This window comes from Grampus griseus, assembly GCF_964374135.1.
Source record: "Grampus griseus genome assembly, chromosome: 3".
Classification (NCBI taxonomy): Eukaryota; Metazoa; Chordata; class Mammalia; order Artiodactyla; family Delphinidae; genus Grampus; species Grampus griseus.
In genome coordinates, this window is record NC_139019.1 from 170,622,122 (window position 1) to 170,643,837 (window position 21,716).

The 21,716-nt window shown below is 61.3% G+C and overlaps 2 protein-coding genes across 2 annotated transcripts in view; both read right to left on the reverse strand.

Annotated features, from left to right (window-relative positions):
• Positions 1-452: 452 nt before the first annotated feature.
• Positions 453-14,147, reverse strand: CACTIN (cactin, spliceosome C complex subunit). The gene is made up of 10 exons (XM_082651046.1): positions 13,969-14,147; positions 11,148-11,634; positions 8,440-8,535; positions 7,836-7,981; positions 6,897-7,059; positions 6,696-6,810; positions 3,348-3,540; positions 2,713-2,835; positions 2,342-2,622; positions 453-1,841 (listed from the first exon to the last, which is right to left on the reverse strand). The coding sequence occupies exons 1-10, from the start codon at positions 14,139-14,141 to the stop codon at positions 1,351-1,353; spliced, it is 2,268 nt and encodes a 755-aa protein (XP_082507172.1). The 5' UTR covers positions 14,142-14,147; the 3' UTR covers positions 453-1,350.
• A 3,481-nt stretch (positions 14,148-17,628) lies between these two features.
• Positions 17,629-21,716, reverse strand: part of PIP5K1C (phosphatidylinositol-4-phosphate 5-kinase type 1 gamma) — a 58,247-nt gene continuing 54,159 nt past the window's right edge. Inside the window, exons 17-18 of the mRNA XM_082651499.1 lie at positions 18,941-19,024; positions 17,629-18,645 (exon numbers count right to left, since the gene is read on the reverse strand). Coding sequence (XP_082507625.1) covers positions 18,643-18,645; positions 18,941-19,024 — 87 coding nt within the window. The 3' untranslated portion in view covers positions 17,629-18,642. The remainder of the gene's footprint in view (positions 18,646-18,940; positions 19,025-21,716) is intronic.

Consider the following 21,716-nt stretch of genomic DNA (forward strand, 5'->3'; position numbering starts at 1 on the left):
AGCCCCCCAGATCATGACCAGCACAGATGTCCCCAGACGCCAATGAGCATCGTCCCCTGGCCTAGGTGAGCAGCTGCGCACCTCCTGGAGCGTTCAGAAGTACAGCCTCCTTCTGGGAGCTGAGGCCGGGGGTGGGGGACAAAGCGGGAGGAAGCCCTCAGACTGCGAGGGGCTCCCTGAGGAACTGTCACTGACTATCTTTAGGTGTGGTGGTGGTTTTCAAAAGGTCTTCTTGGCTGTTTAGTGCCTTAGTTGTGACAGATGTGCTGTGGTTACGTAAGGCGTTAACAATGGGGACAGCTGAGTGTGGGGTGCGGGAACACTATATCTCTGCGGCATTTCTGAAAACCTAAACTTACTCCAAAATAAAATGTTTATTGAAAAGAAACATGCAATCTCACAAGTAGACCAATTAAATGAAAATAAACAAGATTCCCCCCCACCCCCCCCACCTAAAAAAATCATTTTAGAGAAACAGCCTGAAACAGAAATGTTTCCAGATGAAATAGGGTATTTGGGCGAGGCTGTCTGAGGAGCTGGCAGCGGCCCTTCAGGCTTCTGACCACTTGAGGTTGGAAATGTCTCCGTAAGAAAACGCTAAAAGCAATCTGTTTCTGGGGTGGGCCCGCCTGGGGCACCGTTGACAGTCTATGACTGGGTGAGTGATCGTACCTGCCAGGCCCTTGACTGCCCGTGTCTGAGACTTGCCAACAAGGAGGGCAGCCCTGTGGTGGCTGGGAAGTGGCTCTAGGAGCGCAGCCTTGAGGGACGCGCAGAGGCCCAGAGGCCCGATGGGGCGCCACGGCCGCACCCTGGGGGCTCCTGTGCTCGGTGGCTGTGGAAGGATGTTCCCAGACCTGATGGCGGGCGGTGACGCATCCTCCGTGCCCACCGGGCGGAGGCTGACCCCAGCCAGCACCAGGGGCGAGCTGGGGGACCACAGACGTCCCCGGATGGCCTCTCCGGGAACATGCACTCAAGGGCCTGGAGCCTGGGTCCTGAAGCCGCTGGCCATGTCCAGGGGCTGAGCAACGCCCTGCAAGCCCCCCAGAGCCCCGGTGATGCAGGGCCTGTTTCTTGGGTGGGGCTCAGCGTCAATCCAAGGACTGAGGTCTGGAGACGCCTGCTTGGTTCCCTGGGCTCTGAAAATCCCATCAGCAGCCCCTCCTGTGCGTCAATGCCCCAGGCCCGCCTGGTGGTGGGTCTCCTCAGCTCTCTGAGGCAGGCTCCGCAGCGACTCCTGTTCACACCAGGAGGTGAGGCCCCGCAAGGAGGAGGCCCAGCCAGGGGAGGCTGCTGGCTTCCCACACCCCTGGTCAGTTCGCAGGGGTCCGGGAGGGGGCCCGCCGGTCACCGGCGGTAGCGGTAGCGCTTGAAGTGGAACCAGAGCTGGAAGATGCCGTTGGCGAACTGGCAGCGGAAGCCGTGGCGGTGCGAGTACTCCCACTCGCGGTTGACGATCTTGAAGGCGATGTCCTCGTAGGGCGGCCCGGCGTGGAAGCGGAGCGTGGCGAAATCCTTGTTGTCGGCGCAGGCCTCCAGGAAGTACTCGGGCGTGGAGCGCTTGTCGATGAGGTCGGGGTAGAAGATGTTGAACTTGTAGCCCTGCACGATCTTGGGCGGCGGGTTGTCGAAGTCGTAGTGCGTCTGGTTGTACTTGTTCCACTCGAAGCCCGTGTGCACGCGGTTGAAGAAGCGCGGCTTGCGCGGCCGGTACTTGTCCGCCCACAGGTAGGCCTTGCCCGTCAGCGGCATCTCCACGCTGAACTGCGCCTCGTCCTGGCCCATGCCCTCCTTAGCGCGTCGGAAGAAGATGTCCTCCGCGCTCTCGGTGGCGTCGCCTGCGGGCGGGGCGCGTTAACCGGGACCCCGGCACCGCAGCCTCCCTTTCCCGGTCACATGCCCCGACCCGGGCCCGCCTGCCCGGTGCCCCCCGCCCTCCCGGGTGGGCACCAAACACCACGTGTCCCCTGCCGGGTTGGCCGAAGAGCCTGGTGGTCAGAAGCCCGCAGTGGGACCCCCGGACCGGGGCCTTTCCGAGGCCGTTTCTCCACTGTTCCGGGACGATGGCTGCCCAGGAAGGCCAAGGCCCGGGCAAGCAGGCAGTATAAGGAGCTCAGAGCAGAGCTGGGCACGGGAAGTAAAGACCACCACCCCTGTGTCCTTGGGACCAGCCAGCCGGTCACGCCCAGAACGAACAAACGAGCGAGCGAGCAGGTGAATGAACGGACACTCTCAAGAGAGTAGGCGGCGGAGCGCGGAGCAGGATCGAGAGCGGGTTCACCACCAACACCCCCTTCACCAAGGGGAGGCTCCGCCCCCTGCTGGCCCCGCCCCGCACCTGTGACCTGGAGCTGCTGCCTGGACAGCTGCAGGCGCTGCAGGTCCTCGTCCGGCTCCAGCACGTGGGCGTCCAGCGGCAGCTCGTGGGCCGTGAGCAGCCGCGGGCTGTACTTGCCGGCGTCGTAGTCGTCCAGGCTCTGTTGGATCAGATCCTCCTCCATGAGCACCGCCTCCCCGTCCGCCTCGCCCTCCGCCGGTGCGGCGGCTTCCGCCTCGGGCTCAGTAGCGCCACCCTCCGAGGGCCCGGGCGGGGTGGGGGCCGGGTCCTCAGTCTCCAGGCTGCGAGAGAGGGCTGGACTGAGCGGGGCGGGCAGTGGGCGGGGCTTCTAGTCCCGCCGCCCGGCAGGGGACGTCCAGAGCCAGGCCTACCTGTGGCCCGGAGACTGCGGCTCCTGCTTGAGGATGGGGAACAGGGGCTCGCTCTCCACCCCCTGCTCCTGCTTCAGCTTGTACAGCTTCTGCCGCAGCACGTCCTGGTGCCGCTCGCGGAGCCTGGAACGCAGGCCGGGTGGTCACCCTGACACTCCAAGGGGGAAGGCCCCCCCCCAAGGACTTCTCATGACCCCCCCATTTTGCTGCAAGGACCCGGAGTTTGAGGGCAGCAAGTGGCCACGACACAGGCGGACACCGGGAGGGGGCAGGTCCCTGTACTGGGGTGTTCACATGCAGGCGTGACCTAAGGGCCAAGCTGGGCTGGAAAAGGATGGGGGACAGGCGAGGAAGAGGATAAATTTAGAAGTGACTGCACTTAGCGGCAGACAGGGGCCGTGTTTACATGACAGCGCCAAGCACGAGGAGAATTCATACACAGAGGGTATGGGGCCTGTGGAAGGCGGGGGACAGCAGCCTTGAGGGCTTCCTGGGATGTCCGCTGACCCGGGGAAAACAAAGACCAGGTGCTAAGTAGAGGCCGGAAGGAAGGCGGGCAGGCTGCTGGGGGCTGGGCGGGGGCCTTCCAGCTGGGGCCCCAGCTTGTGGCTCCCAGGGAGGCCCCACCAGCTCACCTGGCACGGGCCATGTGGGCACGCAGCTGCTGCAGCAGGCTCTCCCAGTAGCCCATGTCTAGGTTGGGGCCCCCGGCCCGTATCTTGCCCTCGATGCCCTGGAAGATGACCTGCAGCTGGCTGTACGTCTTCCCCTTGAAGACCGACTGCACGTCGGAACTGACCGAGGCGTTGACCCCCTCTCGCCGCTCACCTGCAGTGGGGTGAGGGCTGCTCGGCATGGGGCTGGGCCCAGGTCCTAACCCTCTAGACTGAGAGGCCCCTGAGGGTGAGGCCAATGCTGCCTGACGCCAGCTCTCCCTCACAATGGCTGGCTTCCTTGTTTGTGGCTCATCAGACAGCACGCTGTGCCCTTCCGACCCCTGCCCTGCCCCAAGGCCCCTGCACATGCGGTGGGTGCTTCCCACCAGCAATAAGTTCTTCCACATCGAGTCCGCCTCCTAGATCCCAGCCATCCTCAGTCCTCAGCGAGAGCATCCTTTCTACTGGGAAGCCTGCGTCAACTACCAGACTGCTCCCTTGGCCTGGATGCCTGATTCCCGGCTTTCCAAGGGCAGGGAGCTCCGTACGCAGCTGCTGGGTGAACGTGGGCGCAGGCAACCGGCTCGTGTTCCCTGCTCCAAAGCCGGCTTCTCCAAGCCCAGATGATCAGACAGGGTCAAGAACCCGAGTCCCCTCCAGCCAACCAACCTGGGACCCTGGAATCAGCACCTGGGCTCCCAAGCAGCCCTGGCCTCAGCGGCAGACCCACAGGGCCGGCAGCCCGGCCTCGGTCTGTAGCAGGTGCAGACACATCACGGGACCAAAACCCAATTTGGCGACACCCTTCACACCCGGCCAAGCAGAACTGCATCCTGCACAGACCTCAAACAGAAGCCAGGCCTCTGCTCGCTCAGACAGACGGAGCCACCGGTGCTTACAACCCAAACAGACAGCCCCAGTGGGCGCCACTCCCACAGAAGCCCCAGGTGCTGAGCCACTGCTTAAAGGAAGCCAGGTCCTGGGTTTGGATGCCACCCAAGGGTCCACCAACAGGCCTGGCTGGAGAGTGCCGGCTGAGTGCCCTCTGGGACTCCATTTCAGGAGGGGGGGTGGCACCGTTTGGGTGGAGGGAAGGCTTCTCCTCAGAGATGCTCCCTGGGAGGACCCACAGGGATTGTAAGGGGACCCACTTCCTACTGCACGCTCTATTGTACAGTTAGGATTTCCCAGCTGCAAAGAGAAGAAAAGGAGAGGGGGGGAAAATAAGAAAGAAAAGGGGAAAAGCGAAAGGAAAGGGAAGGGCCAACTTAATTTAAAATGAAGGCCGCCTCTGAGGGGCTCCAGGAGTGGTGGAGACAAGAAGTTCCCCCTCTTTTCTCAGAAATCAGGCCAAAAGAAGACGAAGACAAACACAAACACTCTCTTTGAGGACACCTGGGACCCTAACCGTAACACGCGAGAAGGGAAAGGGGACAGAGGGGTGACTGACGTGGCAGGGAGGGGGAGAGGGAAGGGAAGTGCCACAGGAGGGACCGTGGGCAAGGCATGCGGGGAGCCCTGGAAACGGAAGGGACCCAGCACAACGTCCCCCTGCCCCGCGGCCACCAGCCAAGGGGAGAGAAGACATTTCCTGACACGTGGGACGCCAACAATTTCCTGCCTCTCTCTACAAGTTACTGGAGGATGCGAGGGCACAAACCACAGGAAAGAGAGATGTGGGGTCCCAGAAAGGGGCTCCTCCTCTGGGGCGAGTGCAGGAAGCTGCAGGAGGGTGGCAGCAGACAACCCACCCGCGGTGGAAGAGGGAGTGGGGAGAAAGGGCCCAGGGACGGGGCAGGGGGCCTGATGGGAGCCTCCCAGGTGTCTGACCCCCTGGGGAAGGTGGGGTCGGTGGTGCAGAATCCCCCACCCACGGTCCTTGCGCTGAGGTGCTGGCATCCTAAGAGCGGGCGCTGTTTTGAATGCTTGACGACCATGTACTCACTCCTCTTCACGCAATCCTCCCGGAGGTGTTTTCTCAACCTCGTGCGATGCAAGGAACAACCAAGCTCTGGGGAGGTCACCGATCGGCCCCAGGTGGCCAAGCTGCTGGGCGGCCCGGGTGTGCACCCAGAGCCACACCTGTAACTGTCATTCTGTCCAAGGGCCCTGCAGCACCCTCCCAACCAGCACCACTGCCACCAAAGCAGATGTTTCTGGACATGCATTTATTTTTCGTCATTGTCGTTGTTGTTTTTGGCCGTGCCACGTGGCTTGCGGGATCTTAGTTCCCGACCAGGGATTGAACCTGGGCCCTCGGCAGTGAAAACACAGAGTCCTAACCACTGGACTTCCAGGGAATTCCCCTGGACACCCATTTCTGATAGCAAAGAGTCCTTTCCTTTCTCTGGAAATTACTACAAGATGTGCCCTGCTACGGGAGAAATAAAACTCCACTTACAAAGATAAAGGATGCTCCTCCTTTTCCTAAGAGGAAGGAAACCTCCCCGACCACCCCCAACTGAGCAGAGAACAGCACTTACACAGGCTCAGGAAAGGGAGGGCATTCGTCCTCAGCCACCATGGGTGGGCACTGACATGGAGCTGAGCTTAGTGACACAGGCTCAAGGCCCCCAGGAGCTAGATGTCATTAAAGCCGGTGGCTTCAGGGGGGCGGGAGGGGTGGGACTGCAGTGGTTGCCAACGAGCTTTTAGAACAGTGCCTCTCAACTGGAGTTGAATCTGCCTCCCGCCAGGGGACACTGGGCCATGTCAGGGGACATCTGTGGTTGTCACAACCAGGGGCTCCTGCCACTGAGTGGGTGGGGCAGGGAGGCTGCTCCACACCCCACAGGGCCCAGGACGGCCCCACAGAGAACGGTCTGGGCCCAAATGTCAGCAGTGTTGGGGGGAGAGACCCTGCTTTAAAGCTTGTCTCCCTTGCAATTATGTGCAGGCAATCATTCTGAGGAAAAGAAAAGTTGATTAAAGAAGCACGCCACGCTGCATGGGTTCCCGCCAAGTGCAGTCAGGTCCTGTTCTCAAACGGACAAAGCCTCTGGCGAAAACTTGAAACCCAAACAGAAAACCCGCAGACGCCGCTCCCGGGGGGAAGCCCAGTGCTAAGCAGCTGTTTAAAGGAAGCCACTGGTGCTGCTTGGATGAGCCCACACGCCAGCGGGAGAGCGCCTCGCTCAGGACCCGCTGCCCCCGCTGCCCAGTGCTGCCCCCTGGTGGCTCGCAGACAGGCCCTGGCAGGGAGACCCCCAGAGAGGAAGCCGAGGCCTCTTCTGTGGAGCCACCCGGCCCAAGCAGCTCCCACCAGACCCAGAGGTGCCTCCCCGAGGGCACAGCCCGGTGTGTCTCCGGTGGCCCGGCCCGCATTACCTGGCCCCTTGCCCGAGGCCTCCAGCTTGCGAAGCTTGGCGATCTCATCCTCCGTGATGATGGTCATGTCCCGCCAGAAGTCCGCGTTCTTGCCCTGCTCGAGCTCCATGTACACCTGGAGGCAGAGGTGCAGACGGTGGGTGAAGGCACGCCCGGGGCTGGGGTGGCAGCAGCAGTGCCAGGCGCACAGCAGGGCCGTACCTGGATGTCCTCCAGCAGGTCTTCCATGTCGGCCACCGTGAGGCCGTTGAGGAAGGTGTAGGGCTCGTGCATCTCCACAGCCAGGTCGTCGTCCTCAGCGCTGATGTACTTGGCCAGGAGGTCGATGGGCTTGGCCCGCCCGTCCCGGATGCGGATCTTGGAGCTGCCGGGGAGCGGGGGGCAGTGTCAAAGCTGGGGCTGTGTCCACCCTCCTAAAGACCTCGCCCGCGGGGGTTGACTGGAGCCAGGGGAGGAGCCCGTGTGGGTGGTGGTCAGGGAAGGCTTCCTGGAAGAGGAGGCGTCAGGCAGAGGAGCAAGACAGGTCAGCTGGAAGGCACAGGCCCTGAAAGGGGCAGAGACGGGAGCAAGGGGTCTGAAGAGCAGCGGGCGGGCGGGGACACAGGGTCAGAGAGGCCCACCCGGGGTGAAAGATCTGGAGCCTCAGTGCTGTGTGTGGGAAAACGCATCAGAGGCTGACCCTGGTCCAACCCCAGGGAGCCCTGGGACCAGGCAGGTCTGAGCCCCTGGGGGCTGGCGCGGCTGGTGAGCAGCAAGGTGAGAAGGGGCCGGGCCTGGAGCTCACACACCCCGTGTGAGCTCGGGCAACTCTCGACACCCCAGGAGCCTCACTTTTCTTGACTCTAGACGAGGCTGCTGAGTGAACCACCCTGTGGCCTGGGGATGGCGGGGCACCCGGCAGCCTCTGCTCAGCAGCACATTCGTGTGACCCCTTAGCACCCAGCCCCTGGGGAGACAGGCGCGATGAAGGAAGCGACGGGAAGCAGCGCCCGAAAGAGGGTCAGGAGGGACCCCGAGGAGGAGGAGGTGGAAAGCCGAGGGCCCAGGGGCAACACGGGGGGGTGGCGAGGCGCGCTCCCTGCACCCGGGGGCGGGGGCGGGGGCGGGCGGAGGGCGGCGGGCGGAGGGTGGCGCACGCACCGCAGCTTCGCCTGCTGCAGGTGGAAGTGGTCCTCCTGCTCCTCCCACGTCTTGAAGTGCTCCGCCTCCTTCTCGCGCTGCAGCAGCTCCAGCTCCTGCTCCCGCATGGCCTTCTCCCGCTCGCGCTCCAGCCGCAGCTGCTTTACCTGTGGGCACACGAGGACATGAGCGGCCAGCGTACGATGGGGGTCTTGTGGGTCTGCCTTCATCCTGTCAGGCTGGGGGGCTCCCTAGGGACGGGTGGGACCACACCCATGGCCCGGCCCCGGGCACAGGAATCGGTCTGGGGACGCCTGAAACGCTGGACACACCCTGCGGCAGAAGGAGCCCTCCTTTTGCTAGAGACACAGCAGCCTTCAGCAGCCAGGGCCACTTTGGCCACCCAGCAGGGAGCGTCTTAGAATAAATCCCAGAGGCCAGCAGAGCCGAGCTGGAGGGAAACAGCTCTCCGGAGTCACTGCCCGAGCCCCTGGATCCAGCCGTGCCTGAAGCCAATGTCCCCTGGACTCTCCACGTAAGCCAATCAGGTCCCCCTTGACGTAAGCCAGGGTGAGCCAGCCTGGGAGCCCTCAGGAGGGAAGGAGGGTGGCCCGGGGCGCCCCACCTTCTGCAGCTCCAGCCGATTGTCCTCCTGGATCCTCTTGTTCCGCTCCTTCAGCTCCTTCTCCTCCAGGTGGCTGATCCCCTTCTTCTCCAGGGCCTGGAAGGGCCAACGACACGCCCGCTGAGCAGCGATGCCCCCTCCTGCCGCCCGTCCCAGGACCCCCTGCTGCTCTACGAGGCGGGCATCCACCAGACCGAAGCACCCGCTCTGCTGATGAGGAGCACGAGTCTGAGGGAGAAGTGACCTGCCCGCGGCCACACCCCGACTTCCAGCGGAAGAATCGGTTCAGTACACTCCAGCATCGTGGGGCGCCCTCTGCCCCGAGCCGTGTGCTGAGACACAGGGAGAGGCAGCCCCGCCCCTGCAGAACGCGACCATGTCACACACGGGACAGTCTTACTTGGGGCTGCTGACTCTTGTTTTACACGCAAGCCTGGCTGCACCGGCTGGGTGGTGTCTGGCTCTCAGCAGCTCAGACCCCCAGCAGCCACGCGGAGGGGCAGAACCAGCGGCTGAGCGAGAGGGGGACTCTGAAAGCACACTCGCCGGGGTGCTGGCTCACGGACCCCTCGGGGCACCCCGAGCACGGAGAGCGGCTCCTCCCTGTCTGTGCCCTCACCTGATGGAGGGGCCCGGGCACAGGCTCCCGGAGACTCCCCGCCCCTCCCAAGTCATCTCACAACTGTTGTGGGTGGCACGTGCCAAGACCCGTGCCTCCTGTCACCTCCGCCGGCTCCGAGGGTCGTTCCAGGAGCCCCTGTGCACAGAAAAGCGTGCCCCCAGGGTGACATGGCGTGGCCCGGCCCGGGGCCACTGCCACACAGTGACAATGACCGCACTTCGTCTCTACGGCCACACACAACAGCCGCAGAGGGCCTGGACGGGGAGAGCCCGCACTCAGACACTGAGCCCTCGACCAATGCCCAGCCCGGAGAGGCATGTTCGTGGCCAACACCATGCCTGCCCACTCTGCCAGCCCAGCGCCCTGAGGACACCGGGACAAGATGCGTGACACCGCTCACACAGTTGGGCCGTCTAGTGCCCTCCCCCGACTACAGAGGCCTCAGAGGCTGGGCCGGGGCTTCTCAGACGCCCCGAGGCCCGCTCACCCATTCGACATTTACTGAGGGCCGACTGCGTGCCAATGCCTGGGACAGAGCCTGCCCCGTTGAGCTCACAGTCCACAGGAATTACACGCCATGAAGTGGGACATGTGTTTAGATGTCACCTTTGCAACGAGACCTCTCTGGACCCGTGCGTTTCAACTGCAGCCTCCTCGCCCACCCCTGCCTGCCTTCGTTCCTTCCTCTGCGGACTCAGCTAAATGAGTTATTTACAGCCAGCCTCCCCTGAGACTGATGGCCGCACAAGGACAGGCGTCTCTCTCTGTCGCTCACTGACGCATGTGCAGGGCCCACCCGGTACCCAGCACCCGGCAGGCGCATGATTCACGTCTGCTAGTAAAGCACTAGGAAGGGAGAAGCAGCGCCTTGATAAAGGACGCAGGGGACCTGGGGGACCAAGGGGGCCAGGGAGGCCTCTCAGAAGAGGGACACATCAGCTGAGATCTGAAGGTTGAGGAAGAAACAGCCATGGGGAGGGCTCGGGAGTGCTCCAGGTAGAGGAATGGTGAGTGCAAAGGCCCTGAGGTGCTGTGAGCTCAGAGTGCATGTAGACAGCGGTAGATACGGTGGCTTCCGCCTGTGTCCACCGGCTCTCACCCTCCCCACAGCTGTGTCGGGTCGAATTTGTCCTCCACATAGGTATGTCCACGTCCCAACCCGGGAATCCGGGAACATGACCTTATTTGGAAACAGGGTCTCTGCGGATGTGATTAGTTGATGTCGTGCCGGACTAGGCTGGGCCTTAGTCCAGTGACTGGTGTCCTTATAAGATGAGGGAACTTGGGACTCAGAGACACAGAGAGGAGAACATCACGTGAGGACACAGACACTGAGGGAAGACAGCCACGTGACGACAGAAGCAGAGACTGGAGTGATGCAGCTACAAGCCAAGGGTGGCGAGCAGCCACCAGGAGCTGGAAGAGGCGAGAAAGGATCCTCCCCTAGAACCTCCAGAGGGAACGTGGCTCTGCTGACACCTTGACTTTGTACTTCTGGCCTCCAGGACTGCGAGGGAAACTGTGTTGCTTTACTCCAAGTGCCCAAGGCCCCGGCCGGTGGGTAAGGGATTGGTGTGGAGTTTTGTGGGTTTTTAGTCTTTCATTTATCTGTTTTGGCCGCACCGCGCAGAATGCGGGATCTTAGTTCCCAGACCAGAGGTCAAACCCACGCCCCCTGCAGTGGAAGCACAGAGTCTTAACCACTGGACCGCAGGAGAAGTCCTGGTGTGTAGTGTTCATCTCAAGGATGAGGTGACAGCTCTGAGGTGAAATCCCACCCTGGGCATGTGACGCTGAGAAGCTGTCTTGAGGTTAGGCTGGTTCTGTGGGCAGAGTGCCTGAGACTGTACACCGCACGAGACAGCGTGGGAAAAGCTGGCGGAGCCAGTGTGTGCACACGTGTGGATAAAAATACATTCTCGATGGCCAGGTACGACCTGGGCACATGTGCTGAGAATGCTAAGCAACGTCTTTGAAAATAAGTTGTAAACAGTTCATGAAGCAAAAAGCGGCAGGAGGACAGGAAGACCTGGCGAGCAACACAACCAGAAGTAAGGGCTGTGGCCGGTGGCCACCTCGGGCTCACCTTGTTCCAGATGAAGGTGCCCAGCAGGTTGTTGTCCCCGAAGGGGTTGTCGGTGTTGGTGTAGCCCATGTACTCCTCGCCCCAGCCCATCTTCTCGCGCTGCTTCCTCTCCTTGGCCTCCTTCTTGGCCAGCCGCCGCGCCCGCTTCTCCTCGGGCGTCTCGAAGGCCTTCATCAACTCCTCCTGCTGCTTCCGCTCCTCGCGCAGGCGCAGCCGCTCCTGCAGGCTCTGCCGCTGGCTCAGGACCGCCGCCGCCACCCGAGGGCTCTGGGAGTGGCCCGGGGACGCGGAGCTGGATGCGGAGGAGCTGGGGGACCAGGAGTGTGGCCGCTGCTGCCACTGGCGGGCCCATCGGCCCCGCTGCCGCTGCCGCTCGTCACCCGAGTCGGACTGAGAGGAGCGGTCCTGGGAGCGCCGGTGGGCTGGCGGGGGGCTCCGGCTCTGCCTGCCTCGCCGCTGCTGCCACTGCTTCTCATCCGAATCCAACCTGCGGAGGGAACCCGTGAAGCTCTGCTCGCTGCCTGCTGGCCAGCCATCTATCCCACCGCCCTTTACTGGGCGCCTGCTGGGTGCCAGGAGCTGTTCTAGGTTCTGGGGACACGGCAGTGACCAAAACATTGATGGCCCCTGCCTGCACATCAACAAACACACAGTGTGACACTAGATGGTACCATGAGCTACCAAGACAGTGATGCAGCATTGGGTGTGGAGAGGTCAGAGAGGATCTCTCTGAGGAAGTAACGCTGGAGCAAGTGGAGGAGGGAGCTAGGCGGACATCTGGAGAAACAGTGATCCAGGGAGAGGGCACAGCAAGAGCAAAGGCCCTGGGGCAGGAATTTACTTGGCTTATTCAAGAAGCAGCAGGCAGGCCTGTGTGTCTGGAGCAGAGTGAGTGAGAGGGAGAGAGGGAGGAGGGGAAGGCAGGGAGGCAGGCTTGGGGCCAGATGGTGCAGGAGCTACAAGCGCTGTCCAAGGTGTCCAGGGAGGGCTTACAGGAGAAGATGGTGTTTATCTGGTCCTATAGGACGGGCAGTAGTGAACTGGAGTAAGACTGTAGGGAATACAGAGCCTTGGAAGGGCACTACGAGCAGGGAAGGCAACATACGAATCCTGGGGATAGATTCTTTAATGTTGGGGGCCTCTGAGCAACTAAATCTGTCTTTAGTTTGCCAAATGCTCCACTTACTAAGTTCACATCAAAGAATCTACACCATGAAAATCAATTATTTGATTTTCAAGTACGTAAATACAGACTGCAAATCTAATCAAATCTTCATAAATGACATTGACTCTAATTACATTTCTAGGGTGGCTGATTCTTGTGAATAACTAAAATCTTAGAAACCCCTAGCTGATAATAACAAGATTCACAACTACATGTGAACCAATGCTAAAACATCAAGGCCAGGAGCTGAAACCAGAGTTAGCAAACTTTTTCTGTTAAGAGCCAGAGCGTCTATGGCACAACTACTCAACCCTGCAGTCACAGTGCAAAAGCAGCCACAGACAGTACATGAATAAATAGGCATACATTTGTTCAATAAAATTTTACTTCTGGACACCAAAACCTGAATTTCATATACTGGGTTGGCCAAAAAGTTTGTTTGGGTTTTTCTGTAACATCTTGTGGAAAAACCCGAATGAACTTTTCGGCCAACCCAAATAATCTTCACGTGTCATGAAATACTATTCTTTTGGTTTTTTTTTTTCTCCTCACCGTTTAAGCATGTAAAAACTATGCTTGGTCCACAGGCTGTAATTTGCCAAGCCCTGGTTTAAACCATCTCTTTACTATTCCCTCTGCTTATATCTTCCTGGAATTCCTAGGTGACAATGATCTTATGAGACTCAAAAGGAAAAGCCACCTTCTCAAACCTAGAAGGTGATCAGCTATGTCTGACAACAGTCACTCTGGCTATGGTGTGGAAAACAGGCTGGAGGGATGGGAGACAGCGTACGCCTGGAGAAGCCCCGTGGAGATCCTGAGGGCACAGATGAGGAAATCTGGGGGACAGTGGGGCAGGTACTGGCCTGAGTGTCACCGTCAGTTATGGGCTGAGCCAGCACTAGGACGCAGGTCTGAGAGTCAGTCCCTATCACGGTGCTGGTTCCTTTGTGCTGGAGCAGACTCAAGCCAAGTCTGGCCAGGTGCCCCATCTCCAGAAGAAAAGGGCTGCGGGCTGAGGGGCGGCTGAGCACCAAGTCTCAGGAGTCAGTTGAGTCCTGCCACCTTCCATCAACAGTTCTTCCCTCTCACACCCCACCTCCACTGGCAAGTGCTGTCACCTCTACTTCGGAAATCCCTCTCAAATCTCCCCATTTTCCCACTGTACCTCCCCACAGCCTCCCTCTCCTGAAGGCCATCATCATCTGTGGCCTGGACAGCTGCACTATCTTCCTCCTCCCTGGTGTCACTCCTGCCGACACGCTCAGTCCCTTCTCCACGCGAAAACCAGCAGGAGTTCTGCAAAGTAATCCAGACCACATCGCTCCCTGGTTCAAAATCCTCCACAGCTCCCTACTCCCCTCCAAATAACAGTCAAACCCTTCACCACGGTACACAAGACCGCACGATCTGGTCTCCCGCTTCCTCTCCGACCTCATCGACTCCCCTCCGCCTCGCTCACGGCGCCTCCTGCTGTACTTCCAACCAGCAGGCGCCCTGCCTGGAACGCCTCTCGCTTTCCTTTCGCTGCCTGGTTAACCCCGACGTGCTCAGACGTCCCCTTCTTCCGGAAGCTCTCCCTGACTAACTCGGGGGTCTCCCAGCTCCCCGAGGGCTGGAGCCGGACCCCCAGCGCGGCTCACACAGCGACCCTACCTGCGCTCCCGGCTCCTCCGCCTGCGCCGCCTCTCGTCGTCCCGGCGACGTCGGTTTCGCCGCCCATGGCTCCCGCTACAACTTCGGCTCCGACTCCGACTCCCACTCCGCCTCCGCTGCCTTCGGCCCCTGCGACCAGCCGACCGCGAGCGAGAGCGTGTATCGCGACCCATCGGCTGGGACGGTGGCGTCGGCGCGGACACAAATATCCGGGACCTGCGCCGGGGGCCTTCCTCGATCGCGGCGCGTGCCTGGCTGCCCCACCCACGCCTGAGCAGGGAGATAGGAACCCATCTCGCGGCTCATCCTTCGGGGATTCCTACCCTCCCATAACCTCCCCACCGTCCTCAAACGTGGCCTGCGTAATGAACTCCTGCCGGACTGTTGTCGCTGGGGCTGGGGATTCGTTCTTCAGGCAGTACTGGGGGCAGGCCCAGGTGGGTCCTCGAGCCTTAGGGAGCCAGGGGAGCAGTGGGCGGAGCAAGGACGAACCAGGAACTGTGAGGGGGCGGAGCTTGGGAGGCGGGACCAAGAAGCAGGTCCAGAGAGGAACTGGAGCCGGCGTGGGCGGGGCCTAGGAGGCGGGATCAAGAGAAGGCGGGGTCTCGGGGCGTAGCCAAGGGAGGCGTGTCCCGGGGGCGAGGTCTCACGGCCTGTGGAGGCGGGGAAGCCTCACCGTAGGTGAGAGTTCAGGTTGCCCAAGGAGGTGAGGGGTGGGAGCTGGGACGGAGATGGAAAAGCCTTAGATGCTGGGCTGACTCTCTGTGAGAATCACCATCATGCTTCACCACCCGCCAATAATACCTATGTGTTTCAGGGGTTAAGGTAAAAAAACAAAACATAAGTTGGATAACTCAAGTTCCCCATTAACCCATTTTATAGGGGGGGAAACTGAGGCTCAGAGAGTGAAAGTCACTGTAACACTCCCGCTCTCAATGAGGCAGTGCAGAGCTGGGATTTGAACTTGGTGGTCCAGCTTTGTCCTCTGGGTGCTGGCGAACCGTAAGAGGGCTTTGAGCAGGGAGGGATGAAAGGGGTCGTTAGGTGGGGTCCCTTCAGGGCAGGCAGGCAGGGGCAAGACTGGAGGGGCAAGAATGGAAGCCCAGAGATCTGAAGGACCCCGAAGTCCCGAAGTCCTGCCCTGAGCTCTCCCAGCCCACCCCAGAGAATGGCACTTAATACTTTAAATGTTTATCCTATAACACAACTTCCTAACACCACCCTAGATGCTAGCTTTGTATGCTCTGCTTGGTGCCGAGGTGGTGGTGGTGGCGCAAAGGGAACCCTTGATGACTGCCTGTCATGGGATGTGGGTTGTCCTGGTGATTTTCCCGATGCAGATGCATCCTTGAGCTTATCTGGATACTCATCTCTGAATGTAAGGTGAGCACATTCTCGATCGCCTAGTCTTGTGTATAAACAAGCCGAGCCGTCTGCGTCTGGGATTAAAACTGGGTTTTCCAAGGGCTTGTTTACAGACAGGATCTTATTTTCAATGCAGTGTTTCTCAAATTGGGAGTCCGGGAGAAATATTTTCCCCTTAAAAGGGGTCCACGCATTACTCAACTTGAGAGACTCTGGCAGAACAAATACAAACTCCGGGGAGTGTTTGTTCCTTCCAGCTGGGTTGCACTGATGTGAGCTTTTAAGTTTATCCGAGCTGAACTGGAACTCACTACTATTAAGGCATTCGGGTCCGTTGTTATTTAATTATTTTGATTCTTACTAAGGTTTCTTTGTGCTCTCCTTCAAAGTCAGTCCTTAAACTCCCCCTCAGACCATCGGAACGCACAGAGAGACAAAGAGGTGGCTAATGCTTATTACCCGATTTATTAGAGAGATCTCTTCCAAGTAAAAAGGGGGGGGGGATGGCGGGGCTGGGGGGTGGGGTCCCGGGGCTGCATGTGAGTGTTACAGGGCCAGCAGTGGCTGCGGTTACAGAGGCGCCCATGGCTCTGGGTTTGAGCGGGATGGCGTCCTGTGCCCGAGGAGGCTGTGCCCCGGATTGTCACACACCAGACCATGGGGGCTGAGCACACGGAACCCCCGGTGAGAATTAAGACACACAAGGTTTGCAGTTTCGTTGTGTTTGGAAATCAGTTCGGCCATAAAAACGGGGTTGGGATGGGGACAGGCGATGCAACTGAACCACCAGAGAAGGTGGCCAAGGGTGCTCGTCCCGGAGTGGGGACCGAGGGGCTGCGGCGACAGTACCATGGCAGGGGGCCCCAGTGGGACGGGAGTATTGCACTGAGCCAGGTGGTGGAGGGAGAGGGCGAGAGGAGGCAGAGGCCAGAGGCCAGCAGGGGACACACCGGAGGTTCCACCTTGTCAGTCTCAGAACACGCCTTTCATTTGTACACTCGTGCCCACGTTCGCAGTGACAGCAGCCGTCAGGGACGAGCTGCGACAGAACCAGGACATCGCCACAAAGGAGTCGACAGACTTCCATCCTGGGGCGGGGTGAGGGCGACAGCTGGCTGGGTCCAGGGCCCTCCTTGCTGGGGGTCTGGGGAAGGCCGCGAGTTCACTACACGTGATAAATAAGGTCCTGCCTTCCTACCCTTGCCCTGACCATAAGCACATGCCTCCCATCGGCCCAGTCCGCAGACCACTTTGTATCCGTGTGACAGTTCTCTGAAAAAGGGACAAAGAATGCAACTAACACAAAGGGGGTCTTCAAAGGGGTGTTCATGACTTAGCACAAAAATGAAAACGTCTTGATCACCAGAAGGTTTGCAAATTTCTCTAAGTCAGCATCGGACTGATGCATTTGTTCCGTGGTTCACTCAGGAAAGCCTGAGGGGCCCAGCTCCTGCAGCTCGAGGTGGCTAAGGGCACCCTGGACGTGGGGCCCGATGCTCTGGTGGTCCCCACGGGACACAGTGTCTCTGTGTGCGGCCTCTGGGGGCCTGGGCGGGGACTCCGGTCAGCTTTTGGGCGACTCAGCAGTCCCTGTTCGTCCCCTTCAGACCTCTGCCCACTCAGCCCGCCTCCCCCTGGGCAGGACGGGGCAGGCACTGAAGAGGGCGCCCGTGTGAAGTCCAGGCGAGGACGTTCTGGAGTCTGGACACACCTTCCGTGGACAGGAGGGGAGGACGCTGTTTTGCTTCTAGTCCAGGACACTGCAGGCTTGTTCGGACAGGTCCTCTTCCCAGAGCTGCTTCGTGCTGAAGTGTCCCTGGCGGCCCTGCGCGGGGAGAGCCCCCAGGGCGCAGCCCGGTTCTCCAGGGAGGAGAGGTGCAGCTAGACACCAGGTTCTGGCCAGGCGCACGAAGCAGGCTGTGCCGGGGAGGCGAGGAGGGGGCCCGCCGAGCACGAAGACAGCAGTGTACGCAGTTTGCAATGGACTCAAAAAATCAAATTCCTGGGTCGGTGGGTTCTGCAGCTGTCTCAGGCTCCACCAGGGAGGCAAAGGTGGGGAGAAATTTTCCCAGAAGGTGCAACTTCCACTCCACGCTAGCTCCCAGCTCCTCCCATGCAGGGCAGGGCGGGCCAGGGGAAACCATCCCTGTTGTGTCCCTCTCCAGAGGCGGGAGAGACCCTGCAAAGCTGCCAGCTCCAGCAGCCTGCTGTGGACACAGCAGGGGCCCCTGGCGGCTGACCTGTGGGGCTCTGGGCCCAGCAGTGGTTGCCCTGCTGAAGATGACCATCCAAAAAAAAAAAAAAATTTGTTTTTCACCAAGAATTTCTTCTCCTGTCCTTCAATCGGCACAGGTGCCCCCACCATTAAAAAGAAAGAGGATGCCCACGTCAGTCCTCTTACTCAAGGGGGTCTGGTCCTCTAGGCCGGGCACCTGACTGTGGGGCTCTGCTCCAGGACACGGCTCTCGGGAAGTCCCGTGGGCTGAGGGCCCGGCCGCCTCCTCCCAGCTTGGTCCGTCTTCTGGAGGAGAGGTAAGCCCACGGCCCTGAGTTCCATTGAGAGGGGGCGGCCATGCGTCCACATGGAGGTTCTAATCACGCCTGGTGATTCCTGCTCAAGGTCACCGGGGAGGTGGGAAACAGATGCTGAGAGATGGCAGGGGTGACAGGGTGGAGAGCGCCCCCAGCCACCGCCCGGCCACCCTCAAGGACTGTGTCCGGCTCTTGGCCCAAAACCCTGAGCCAAGAGCACCTGGCAGGCGCGATGGGAGGCCTCCAGAGGCACCCTGGGGACCCGGCGGCCCTTCCATCCCAGGGGCCCGTCCATCCTGGCCAGGACTTGGAATGGATTCCACTGGGGTGCAGGTCCCCAGAGCCTAGGGCCTGGTTCCCTCAGCAAGACACATGCAAGCACAGCAAAGAACCAGAAGTGCAGTGGAATGGAGTTTTTTCTTTTCCATTGTGTGGTGGTTTTGTGTTTTTTTTGGCCTTTTTCTTTTTCTAAAAAAACACACATGTGTGCTGCCATGTCTGTGCAAAGAATAAGGGCCCCAAATAAATACATGATCGGAAACTCAGGAGGGTTCACAGTATCAGGCATAGGGAGCTGACAGGGAGCCGGGGCCAGGTGAGTCGCCTGGATTGGGATCGCTGCAGCCCAAGCGTCCGCGCCGTCGAGGGGAGGGCGAGGGTGAGGGCCGGCGGCCAGGCGGGCGTCTCCCGAGCTCTGGGCTGAGCAGGTGGGCAGCACCTCCAGGGAGCAGCCGGGGCAGCAGCAGACACTCGGCTCCATCAGTGCCTGCATAGGAATTACTGAAGAGGCAGGGGGCGGGTGAGGCCATGTTGGGCCGGGGCCAGACCCACACCCACCGGGCCTCCCCTGGCCGGGTCGGGCCCCACAGCTGATGCCGAGGGCCAGGGACCCCAGGAGCCGTGAGGGCTGGACACAGGCCCCCGCACGGTAGAGCCCGGCTGCTCCTCCCACCCTGGGCCTCAGTTTCCCTGTCAGTCCCGGGGTGCCTGGAGGCCAGGCTCTCAGGCCCTCCTTGGCCAAGGCCACAGGCCTGAGCCCCGAGTGGGCCCGGCTGGCCAGCCGCGGCGCACTTACTGTGTCGCTCTCGCCGTCGGAGGCGGGGTGGGCCTGCGTGCTATAGTGAAGCGGGGAGTACACCCAGCTCCTCTCATCGGTGGGCTGGAGGGCAGGCGGGCAGCACGTGCGGGAAGGGCGCAGAAGAAGAGCAAGGTGCGAGGAGGTGCGACAGAGGCGACAGGAAGGAAGGAAGAAACAGAAATAAAAGAGGGGGCCCCCGAGGCGGCACGGGTGGGCGGCTCAGCCCCCGCTGCCCTCTCCCTGACGGGGACCTGCCCCAACCCGGATGGCCCTCGGGCTCGGCGGGGCGGGGGGCCGGGCCTCTGGGGCTGAGTGGCCAGAGCGCGGTGGGGCGGGCAGCAGGAAGCGGTGAGTGGTGGGGGGGTGTCAAGGCAGGGCCGGCACAGCAGGAGGCGGGGAGGGTGGGCGGGGCTTGGTTTGCTCTGCTGTCCACCCCCACCCCCCCACCCCCCGCCATGGCACCCTGACCTCCAGCCTAGCCCGGCAGCACCCTGGAGACCCTCTGCTGGGGGCCCTGAGTGGTGGCGACGGGGGCGGCCCATTTCCTGACCCGAGAAGCCTTTCAGCACCGGCACACACAGGTTTGCTCAGGAGAGACCCAGGCAGGCGCCACCCAGAGAGCAAGCAGCAGAGGCCTCCCTGCCCCGCTCCAAGAGCCCGGGGTCACCTTCCTGGGGAGGGGGCGCAGCGGAGCCCAAGTTCCGGCCTGGGGACAGGCAGAGCGGGGACTGGCCGCCGAGGGGCCACAGGATGGTCTTCCTCCAGCTGCGTCTGGGGTGGGGTCCCAGTCCGGGTCCCACTGCGGGGAGGACATACATTCCTCCGGCCCCCTCGTCCCTCCCAGGTCTGCTCTCACCACCAGAACATTCTTGGGGCTCCCGCGGCCGCCTTCTGTTCTCTCTTCCTTCAACGTCCCCCACAGCCTGTGACCTCCACCCCTGCCGCCAGAGAACACACCTGTCCTGGCCGCGTCCCCCTGGGCGTCCCACGGCCCCTAAGCCCACGATGGCACCCCAAGACACACCCCTCCTCGGCGGGGTTGGGGCACCACCAGCAACCAGCTTCTGCCCTGCTGCCCTCGGGGCCCGCCGGCCGCCTCTCCACCCCACCACCCCACCATCCCCGCAGCTCACAGGCCGTCCCGGTACCCGTGTGGGCCCAGGCTGTGCACCCACGAGAACCGTGTCCACCTATGGAGGGGTTCGCACAAAGCATCTGGGGCAGCAGGGCGAGACCCCAGCTCGGGCCCCGCTCATTCCTTCAGGGGGTCACAAAGCAATAACCCCCCTGGCCCCCTGCCCACCTGGGAGCCCCGGGGGGCGGGGCCGGGCCCATCTGGGGCCACAGCAGGTCCTGACACTGGGGTGGCTGCCCTGCTGGGCTCAGAGTGGGGTGACACAGGGGTCCCGCAGGGAACCCCGTGAAGAGCCGGCCCTGGGTGACCCACGGAAGTTGGGCCAAGGGCACGCCTGCCCCGCACGGCGGGTCTCGGGGTCCAGCCTTCCTCTTGCCGCTTCCTCTCCTCCCGTCGGCCTCCAGGCTCCTGCCTCTTCGGTGCTCCAGCCAAGACCGCCCTTCCTCTTCTGCCTCCCCACACCCTACGCGCTTCTCAAAAGTCCGTGTCAACCCCCCTCCAGGCAGCCTCTGCCACAGCACCCCACCCCATGGCCCTTGCACGCCACGTGTCCCCGACTCTGGGACTATCTCTGGGGAGCGGCATCCCTGGCTGGACCGAGCATGGTGGGAGGGCTGTGGAAGCAGTCTCCCTTTTTCAGGCTCGCCCGGCAGCGCCCGACACCCAGTGACGCTCAGAGGGGCTGCTGACGGGGCTGGAGTGTGGTCTCCAAGAGGCCTCATCTTGAGAACACAAAGTCTCGCTTTAGGCCTTTGCCTTGTCCTGCCCGTTTGAGTGCTGTGTGCCTCTAGGAGGTTACTTGGCCTCTCTGGGCCCCCATTTATTGCTCACAATGACAGTAACAAGTACTAACGATGCCACCGCTACACAATATCCCCATAGCATTCCAGGCACGCTGGGTGGATAAGCGTTTATTAGACACACAGGTGCCTGAAGCTTGGGATCCAGATTGTGTCTACCCTGTACTCTCAGGGGCTCCCTGGAGAGCCAGGGACTCGGTGTCTCCATCTGTGAAATGGGTATGGAGGCACCAGCTCCTTTCTCCTGCAATTAAGGGCTTGGCTTTGCAGTCCCGCTGCTGACTCATGACGCTACCCCCTTCAGGGGACAGACACCCCGTGGGAGCCGTCAGCAGCGAGGTCTGAACAAGTGGGAGCAGGGCACCTGGCACGTCCCTGACCCGGGAGGGTGGTAAAAGGGGCAAGGGCGGCCAGGGGATGGGGGTCAGATGCAGACCCTGCCACAGCCAGGCCAGCCCCTGGAGCCCCAGCTGTGTGCCCGCAGGCCCAGTGATGCCCACCTCAGAGGGGAGTAAGCAACGTCCCCATGGGATGCCTGCAGCACAGAGCCCCACACGGGCCAGCGCGGCTGACCTCAGCCACAGTGACATTTTCCCCAAGTCCCTTCTCAGAGGAAGAGGAACAGCCAGGACCTGTGGCTCCCTGTTGCCCACGGCGCGGGGCGGGGCTGGGCTCCCTGGAGGCCTGCCACGGTCACTTACAGTCCCTGAGGAGCTCAGCGTCACGGCCCGCAGTCGGCGATGCCGGGGAGAGTAAATCCAGTACCTCCCATCGGTGAACTGGGCGGGCCGGGCGGGCGGGGGAGGAAGCAAACAGAGGACAGGATGAAGTGACAGGA

Coding starts and splice junctions, on each gene's coding strand:
- CACTIN (XM_082651046.1), bottom strand. CDS start 14,141: ATGGGTCGCGATACACGCTCTCGCTCGCGGTCGGCTGGTCGCAGGGGC. Junction 11,635..13,968: donor CGGAGGAGCCGGGAGCGCAG/GTAGGGTCGCTG, acceptor TTCCCTCCGCAG/GTTGGATTCGGATGAGAAGC. Junction 7,982..8,439: donor ATCGGCTGGAGCTGCAGAAG/GTGGGGCGCCCC, acceptor GTGTGCCCACAG/GTAAAGCAGCTGCGGCTGGA.